The sequence below is a fragment of the Dendroctonus ponderosae genome, unplaced genomic scaffold (assembly GCF_020466585.1).
Source record: "Dendroctonus ponderosae isolate FM_Combo_2020 unplaced genomic scaffold, Dpon_F_20191213v2 Dpon_F_20191213_10, whole genome shotgun sequence".
Classification (NCBI taxonomy): Eukaryota; Metazoa; Arthropoda; class Insecta; order Coleoptera; family Curculionidae; genus Dendroctonus; species Dendroctonus ponderosae.
The window spans coordinates 1,721,891-1,731,393 of record NW_026017111.1 but is presented as its reverse complement, the minus strand read 5'-3'; the positions used below and the strand labels follow the sequence as shown (position 1 = coordinate 1,731,393).

General features: G+C 40.9%; 3 protein-coding genes across 3 annotated transcripts in view; all 3 read right to left on the bottom strand.

Moving 5' to 3' along the window:
* Positions 1 to 148: 148 nt before the first annotated feature.
* On the bottom strand, positions 149 to 4,119 carry LOC109542641 (tripartite motif-containing protein 3; the record flags this gene model as incomplete). The annotated part of the gene is given in 7 exon segments (XM_019911946.2): positions 149 to 372; positions 421 to 559; positions 618 to 805; positions 856 to 1,249; positions 2,937 to 3,401; positions 3,456 to 3,719; positions 3,829 to 4,119. Coding segments are annotated over 5 exon segments (1,082 nt in total), but the record flags the coding sequence as incomplete, so codon positions are not given.
* A 1,562-nt stretch (positions 4,120 to 5,681) lies between these two features.
* On the bottom strand, positions 5,682 to 6,510 carry LOC109542686. The gene is made up of 2 exons (XM_019912008.2): positions 6,084 to 6,510; positions 5,682 to 6,024 (listed from the first exon to the last, which is right to left on the bottom strand). The coding sequence occupies exons 1-2, from the start codon at positions 6,333 to 6,335 to the stop codon at positions 5,776 to 5,778; spliced, it is 501 nt and encodes a 166-aa protein (XP_019767567.1). The 5' UTR covers positions 6,336 to 6,510; the 3' UTR covers positions 5,682 to 5,775.
* A 2,398-nt stretch (positions 6,511 to 8,908) lies between these two features.
* LOC109542656 (transcription factor AP-2-epsilon) overlaps positions 8,909 to 9,503 on the bottom strand; it is a gene marked incomplete in the record, with an annotated part of 14,709 nt that continues 14,114 nt past the window's right edge. The window contains 1 exon segment of the mRNA XM_019911965.2: positions 8,909 to 9,153.

The window sequence follows — 9,503 nt, the reverse complement described above, 5'->3', positions numbered from 1 at the left end:
CTTGAGAAACTTCGAATAAAGGCCATTTAGTTATCTCCGGAATGATGTAAAAACGAGCGTTCTTGCTCATTTTGCTTCCGAGAAACATGCAAAACAGGACGGAAAACATGAAATTTTTTCCACCATTTACAGTCTGGTCCAGGTTTACCTGCACTTGTAGTATTTGGCCATTGAATCCACACTCTCAAACGGATTGCCCACCACATCGCCCTGATTCTGCTGCTGGTGATTGTGGTCGTCATTGTAGATCCCTTCGGAGATCTGCTCCAGCTTGAAGGTGTCTGGATCGAAAGCGATGCGCGCTTCTCCGAAGTACCCCACCTGGTCCAGCACCTTGGAGGTTTCCCGGTGGAGGTTCAGATACGTCAACACCTGCAAAGCACGCGTTAATTTCAACAAGTCACACCGTTAAAGGCCGACTTTTTGAGTGGACGTCCTGTCCTTGGCCCTAATGCGGATGTCCTCCTTCAGTTTGGAGATGCTGTCCGACAGCACATCGGACGCGATCCCCCCTTCTTTTTTAATGCTGGATGCTTCTTCCAGCAGCCGCCTTTCCTCCCTGCAACAACCCGTATTGCTAGAGTGTGCGGTTTCTTCAACAGGACACCCTGGACAACCTTAAAATCGCTTCCACTTTCTGCACAGTCGCCTTGCGGATCTTCTCTTCTAGAGTGCTGCACCTGCCCAGGAAGTTTTCCAGTTTATGCTTCAGCCGCTCTTCACACTCATTGAGCTGCTCAACGAGCAGCGACAGATTGGACTCCAGCCCGACCAAGTGGGCGTTCCAACAGACGCTGCAGAATATCTAGAACATGCAAACTCAAGGGGTTTGCGCACCTTGGCCAAGGCGCATACCTGCATGCAGTGTTGGCACACTTGCTCCTGCTGCGCGGAAACCATCTGGCAGTTGATGCAGCGAAAGTTCTCGGTCACTTTGGGAGAGGTGGGCGATTCCTCCACCACTTTGAGGAGCGATTGGAGGTAGAGGTTGCGAGGCAGCTGGTCCAGGGAGGCGATACCCTCGGCCAGAGCGATGTGGCTTTGGCAAACCGGGCAGGACATCGATTCGATTTCGTTGTTGAGGGAAATGGACGCATTCGTTTGCTGGAACCGCAAGTTTTTTGCAGTCACGTGAGTTTTGAGGCAGTTGAGGCAGAATGTGTGCTGGCACGGCAACATTCTGGGATTGGAGAGCCGCTCCAGGCAAATGCCGCATTGCAGCAGTTCTTCCAGTGCGGGAAACGAGTCGCTTTTGGTAAGTAAAAATGGGTTTTGTTAGTGTGCTTCCTATAATGAATTTTGCTAGTTGCTTGGAATTATTTTATTTTATTTGTGCAAATAACTTTATACAGTTTTTCGCCGAAAGTAATTAAGATTTTCTTGAAAACACGACCAGAAGATTGAATTTGAAAAATTCGCCGCCCTCATCGCTCTGAAGGTTTTTAAGTTTCTTCAAAATCTCCGGATTTTTCCGTTTTGGACCAAATAGTTTCAATCAATATGTTGGACGGGACCTGGGAAAACGGAGCAACCACGGCAACACTGGTAGGCGGGACACCCCAGGGCGGGAGTGGCAACATCGGGGCTACTTCATGGCTGGGACAGGAGACGGCGCGTGCTACTTCCGGGCAACAACACAGAATATCCATAGGGGGATATTCTGTGGGAGAAACAACTGGTGGCGTTGCCACGGGAGATGGATTATTATTGATTTGATGGCGAACGTGAAGACGCACATCAAATCCTGTAATTTTTCATCGGGTGTATTCTTTCATAAAGTACAAGTCTGACAATGTTCATGTTAAAATTCCGTCACCAGCCATGAGTTATAACTCATTAACCAATGAGTTAAAACTTCACATTACCTCAGCGAGCGGCAACAATCAAAAGCGCAACTCAACACAGGGGCCTACGCGTTATACTAGATGGGGTTACGCAGCGAGCCTAACAGAAGGTTATGCGCAAAATGGCCGATTTAAATCAGTTCTCAGTGTCAGTTAGTGTTTAAAAAGCGCGATAAAGTAATTGAAAACACCGCCACTAAATGTTTGAAGTGCCTGTAATGTGCCAAAAGTGTTCGAGATTTCTTTGACAGTGTACTTGTGATAGAGAAACCCGCCGTTACACCATCACGACTGTTCTTGTCACTGAAAAGTGCGGCGGATTGAGCTTCAAAATAGGTGAGAGATTTTTGTCTTAAGTCTTAACTAAAGCGTTTTAGTCTAATTACAAGATAATAAATCTTCCAATAACACATGCTCATTATGCTAAACATGTCTAAAGATCAGCGCATCCCGCAGGGGGATTTTCTCTCCTGATCATGCCTCAAGGAGCCCTAAGTAAGACATTCTCACGAAGGCGTTGCGCATAAAAGTCCCTGCAGTGGCGGTAGCGTTTCAATTGGGTTACTGCAAAAGAAGGGAAGCCCATAAACCACTCTCGCCTGGAGTTTTAAACTTGATAATGCCAGATCTGGCGCGTGTGAAATGCAAGTTTCGTTCAGTTATGTTCTGCTGAAATTAGCGTTTCTGGACCAGCCAGCAAAAACTATACGTATTTTGCGTCTGTGGGAAATATATATGATTTTTATTATCTTTGCAATGCTACGTTCTATTGGTATTATGTGCATACTAGTTGGCATTTTTCATTTAACGTATTCCAATAACAGGTCGCTTCGATCATCCTTTAATCACCCTGGCATATGCAGACAAGCCGTAAGATTAAATCAAAATATTGACACCTAAAAGTAGATAAATGTCTTAGATTGATTGATTGATTGATTTGGTAACGCAGCTTGCGTAGATGTTGATAAAAATTGATACCTTTACTATGCCAAAATAAACCTCCTTTATTTGGTTATATCCCTGAGAAACCGAGTTCTGGATGTAGAAGTCGAATGAAAAATGCAAATGACAAAAATTCCTCTACAATACTACCTAGTTTTATTGGGGCTTGAAGAAACCGAACCCCCATTTGATGTTCCAGGTGCCTGGGTGTTTATCCGCACTTTCAAGTTGACGGCTTTCTTGAATCTCCTCTCCTTGCCCTCGGTCTTGCGAAGAATTTCACTCATTTTGCTTGCACTTGAAGCCGCTTTTGTCCACGTTCAATATGCCACTGATGATTCAAATCTGCTCCGCAATCAAAGCCACTCAAAATACTTAGCAGCCTAATCAATTGAGTAAACTTGCCAATCTTTGCTTGGAGCAGGTCCGGATTGTAGGTGTTTCGTTTAACCCAAACCCAATTAAATGTATTCATATTTTATTACTTTTTGGTAGAAAATGGGCTTAATGAGCATTCGAACAATAGAAAATTAAACATTTAACGAAAAGTGTTGCTTAATCGGTGTTGCCTCCGTCTGCACCGTTTTCTTAGCCCTGTTCTCCTTCGCTGTAGAGCTGAAACATACATCAATACAGTTCGGGAAACCGAACCAAAATTTTGGACTCTACCTGGCCTTCTTGGGCTTCTTCATCATCGTCGTTGCCAGCGACTTCGGGCTTTTCTAGTTCGGCTCTTCACATAAAATTCACAAGCCGAGGCCTTGTTCTTCTTGTACTTCTCCTCAAAGTGCCAGGCAGTTTTTGGATCCAACTCCTCCAGCAGCTCATCAGACTCAGTTACGTGTCTGAGGATTGAATTCATCGTCTTCGCTTTTCCGAAACGTTCAGTGCATTTCTCTACATCTTCAACGCTGACTCGTCGTTTGGATAGATCTAGTAAAATACGAGAATTATTATAACTTTAGTAACTTCTTAATCCATCATAAAACACTCTTTTTACTTTCAAAGCATAATTAATACTGTCGTTACACCAACAACTTACCAATTTAGGTATCCCTTCCCTTTGTCCACCCTAATGACTACCACAGTTGGATGTTAATGGACCTGATACGTCTTCGGGACATACTCGGACAGCAAACTCATTCCCTCTGTGTTGTTGTATGCGAGCAGGTGAACGAAGGCGCCCATTTCAGGAATGATCCTTACATTTACCATGACTGCATCCTCCACTTCGGGGTATATCCCCTTGTTAAAGCGACAAGATACTCTTCATCTTCATCTATCATCATCTATGAAGATACTGGCATTTTCTAACTGTTGGCTTGGAAAAATCCTGACTTCAAGGAGCCGCCGGTCATCCGACCTGTGATTGATTTTTCTAGTCAGTTTTGTAGCTAAAGGCGAAAAAATCAATCCTGAGATCGGTTTGTAAACATGAAGAAAAACACCGAGATTGAGAAATGTCAAACTTGCTGTCAGGAGTAACAGGCGCAAAGCATGATACAATGAATACAAGGTAGGATCTTGCGTCGATTTGCGTGACGTCAGTGGAAATCACTGCGTTTCGTGATTTTTTCCTGTGTTTAATGTGATTAAATATAGCTTATTTAGTCTTTGTCACATTTAATTATTTTGTAATAAATCTTCTTTATAATTACAAAATACTTTGCAGCAGGTTTTAAACCTGAAAATGAAAAGTAACAGAAATTTATTCATTTTGTAGGCTCCCACAGTTGCCACATGTGCAATAAAGTGTAGCGTTTGTTTTTGGGAGGTACCCCAAAAGTTCGAATTGCAAATTCCTCTCATATCGTCATTTTTGAAATGCTGAGGCAATATTCGTATCCGCACGACAACAAGCATTCCCCCATAGCTTGCACACGTTCTACAGTAAACTTTCCAACTACAAAACGCAAAATGCAGAGTTATTTGTCTACAAGATTCCCAAATACGCTCAAACGCATTCACCCCCTGATTTAATGAATTAATTGAATGATACAATGAATTTATTGTTTCGTTTGGCTCTACCCGATTTTACAATTGACACTCTGGCAAGACAGCAAGCTAAAACGCTGAAAATCAGAGATTTTGTTATGAATTATTTAGGGTATTTTTCTTCCCAATAAGCGTAAATCAGGTCCCAAACGCGATTTTCAAAGCATTGGGCTATGCAATGCTGCAAACCATATCCTCATATAACTTTCCATTTTTGAACTATCGCGTTTTGAATTCAGTGAAAATCTGTCTAGGTTACATGCATTTTAAATGGGATCAGCTGTTCACTTTACCAAAGTGGTAACCAGCGACGTAATGTACGCACAAAAATCGAGTTTTCGACCGATTAATATCCCACCTTGTATTCATTGTATCATGATATTGTTCTGTGCATTTGTGACTCACTTCTTAGCGCTTGCGCAGAGACGGGAAACCCCCGGACAAAATTGCGGGTTACGGGTCGTGTTTGCGCAAGTTTGTTAAGTAAGCACGGCTTGAATGATCGGATGTTGCGAATGATTTAACGGACAATTTACCACCAGAACGTCTCATCGTACTGTTCCGAGTGGGCCAATATGAATCGAGATAATCTAACGAAAAAATAACGCATATTAAGCGCATTCACATTTTCCCATAAATGGTTTTCAGCGGACGTATCAGACGGATGTTTATCAAACGCATAAATGTTTATACAACTAATTGCGCCTGGTTGGGATCCAATCTACAGTCCAATCATTAACGCTATATAAACAATGTCTTGAAGTCATGCTGAACCAACTGGAAGTGTCGCGATTAGCGACACGCTGTGACTCATTTCAAGCATATTCAGATAAACGAACCTATTGTTACTAACGTTTATCTTAATTTTTAAAATGTAGGCAGGATTAAGAAATTAAAGACCCGAGTTCCATCAATCTATTGCGATTAATCAAAAAACAGTCATTCTTAAAACTATCCTAAAACCTAAACGCAGTAAACACAAGCCCGTTTAAACTCAATGTAAATTTACCACATACTCAATAAAATAGTCAAGGGACTTGTCTGGATAAATTGTGCCCTGCAAGGGATTGCAGGTAAGCACTTGAACTACCAGCACGATACGATCCTCATGTGGCCACCCGGAAACTGAGCCCAAAACTTGACTTTCAAACTGCAAGTTTGAAAGATTGCACCGTCGGGGGTCCAAATTATATTTCAGAGCCTCTTGGAGATTCGCAGCATTTAGAGAGATGAATCGTCTCACCTGCAATTGAGCGTTAGAGTAGCGAGCAGAGAACAAAAGAACGACCATCAAGTTCCTACCCTGAAATACTTGGTGTTCCCGTTTTGGCAAACCAGAAACTGCTCCCGAACCAAAAACTGGCCAAAATCAATCAAGTTTTTTACCCTCACAATGCGGCTAATGGTTCTACCGCTCCCGACCAAAGCTTGGTGCACTTGAGAATGGATCGTCATGTACTCGGAGGAGCCTGGAAGCAGTTCGGTCAACTGGCCATCCTGGCGGTTCCAGTGGAAGGACGCTGCGTGCCGTAAAATTACCGACTCGTACGACATTGCAAGTTTTGTAAGCCAAAAACAACCAAACTGGCACTGGTTTTATGTTTATTTTAGTCGCAGGGCTCCAATCTGACCCAAACCATACCAAAGTTGAAACCAAACTGAAAATACCCGCTCTACAAGATTTATAAGATTTCCCCCATTACAGCTGAGTCTTGACATTAAAAAGAGCGCGTTTAAATTAGGCGGGCCAGGCCACCATTTGGCAGCGGCGCATAGCGGCCTTTCAACTGAACAATTTCGTTATTTGCACGTTTTCCTGTTAAAATAAAATTAGAATTCAATGTTTCAAAAACTCGTTCAGAACGTGCGCCTTTAATGCGTATCACATTTTAACGGGTTTATTCATGGGAACCACATGCGTAGTATGAGACGTTCTGGTGGTAATTTCTCCGTTAAATCATCCGCAGCATCCGTGCATTCAAGCCGTGCTAACTTCACAATGTTGCTATCTTGGAACATCTTTGCGGCGATTCTGTCCGGGGCTTTCCCGTGTCTGCAGGACCGCTATGAATGAACCAGGGTTGCCAGGTCCGAAAATCGAGTTTCGGTAGATAAGCTCGACACTTCGGTAGAAAATCGGTAGACTCATTTTTCTTTCATTAGTAAAGGCTCCATAACATCGCGCGTTTTTTAAATTTTTAAACTTACAGGAATACTAAAATAAACAAGAGTCAGCAAAGAAGTAAATATGAAATTGTACTCGCTTTTAGCTTATTTCTCAACTTAGTTTTCATTAGATTAACCCATGATACAATATATACATGACTGTATTCATTGTATCATGAGATTAACCTGTGAAAATATCCGTTCAACTTGGCTCTCCCGCTGGAGGTAGAATAAGTAGGTTACAAATAAAATTGGAAACACGCATGTATCAGCTCCATATTTCACTATTTGTACTTGGCTCCAAAACTCTTCAATATTTCCAGATTTTTTTTAAATTTCCTCAACATTTCGCAACAGTCGTCATTCTGTGTCCAGACCTTGTAATTCACTATCATTTATTAAATTTGGAAATATCATTGCAACATCAGAAATATATTGTAGGGAACCTGATTTCACTATTGCAGCATCCATAAAACATAATTTTGTCATATTTATATTTATATATACATATGGCGGGCTTGATTGATTTTATGTTTGAAAATGAATTCTAAAATACGAGGTGTGCTAAAATAAAATGTCTGCTATTGCCAACGTACTTTGAAAATGAATGGAAATATGTTATATTACTTTAACTAATCCACGGAAATTTTCTCAACTTTTATTTGTTACTTTTCGGTAGAAATCTGCATGGTATCGGTAGATCGGTAGGTTCCTTGACAAATCGGTAGACCTGGCATCTCTGGAAGTGAGTCACGAATGCACAGAGCAATATTTCTCTGTCCGGTTATGTGCTTGGCGCGCCATCTGTTGAGTCGAGCTTCAGGCGGTATTTGCATGTTTAGGAACTGTCGCCATTATTACGAGACCGCAACTATCTCAAAAGCCGTAGGTTTAGTTGAATGCTGACGGGTTGAAGCGAGAACCAACTGCACATTAAAAAAATATTTTTTCCGAATTGTACAAGTCGCTTTAACGCTTAAAACCAGCGGAACTCTAAATATCCCTGTAGCGATTTCTTGCATTTATGAAGCATTCACCTTCACGTCCAAACCATTGCAATGCGCACATGGTGTAGGTATTTATACGGAAGAACGTCGAACGGTTTAAACCCACAAGATTTTTTTACTTGTACGCTGCTTTAATCAACAAAAAAAATAGAAAAAAACGTAACTTTACCGATGGCAGTTTAATCAGTTAAGACAAAATTAATGATCAAATTTCGTTTTTCGTATTTAAATTTGAGGCATTTTCCTTGACTGGTATTCGCGAGTTCAACTACCGATGGTGTTAATCAAGACTTGTCAGGCTTGTTTATTTATTGAATTTCATGACAATGATAGCATAAAACAATACTTACACACTTTTCCGATCTGTTTCCATTTCTTCAAAAGCTTGCAACAGTTGATTAGAACAAAACACCACAAATCGCAGTCAGATGTAAACACCAATGTGCACAAACCAAGTGTCAAATAACTGCTTAACTTGTGGTGATAATTTTATTCACTAGGGGGCATCTGGACTTTGGAACTCGCCAATAGCTTTTACGTTTTGGAGAGCTCAATTTAAAAACTAACCCCTAAAACGCTGTAACATTGACATGCCTGGATGCGCTGTTGCCGTCAATTTTTTTGAATCATACCGCTGACAATGTTTAATTCAGATTAAGAACTAGACATGAAGTTTTTGATTAAAGCACAGCAGTTCTGTCAAAATAATAGCCATTTAATTTTATTGACAAAATAAACAGATTTTTTAAATTTTGGACAGAAAATGCAGTTGGTGGCACGATTTACAAAGAAACCGGTGATATTGCAATCGTAATACGAAAATACCCTGCAAGGTCTAATGTGTCTTAACAATTAGTTAACACGAGCTCAATGACTAAGCAAATACGTTTACAAAAAATGTACAAAATCGTGCCGGTTGATGACAAGCCTAAGTTTAACAGCTAAAAGTAGTAGTGTGGTACAAGAATGTATTTTGGTTCATTTGATACCATTCGGTGATAAGATTCACTTTATTACATGGCAGGATTTTCAACTTTCTCTATATGTAAAGAAAAAACTCTTAAAAAACATATGTTTTCACCTGCGTGAAACTTAGGCCTAGGACAAAAATATACATCCAAACAACACTGATCTAAACACTGGCGTTGTCTCGATTCTTCGCCGTTATTGGAATGCGAAAACGCTCGTCTCGTAGAAATCTGCAAAAAAATTGAAAAATTAAATCTTACCTATAAACTGTCGCCTATACACATACAGGGCACGTTAGAGCTGTGTATGTATTTTCGAAACAAAATTATCTTATCAAAGTTACAAATGCATCGAACCAGGTAATATTAATCAGTAAAATTCCAGAGTTCTTGGCAGAATTCACTGTTTTTAAACGCCCTGTATGTTCGAAAAATACTTAATGCAAATATGATAGAAATAATTCACCGATCAATTTGGAAGTACAGTGAAAGCGTTTGTTGGCATCGTTGGAAAGAGAATTGAAAACTTGATTCAGTCGTAACAACGTGAGTGAGGAAATTCGAGTAGTTTTGACCCAGAA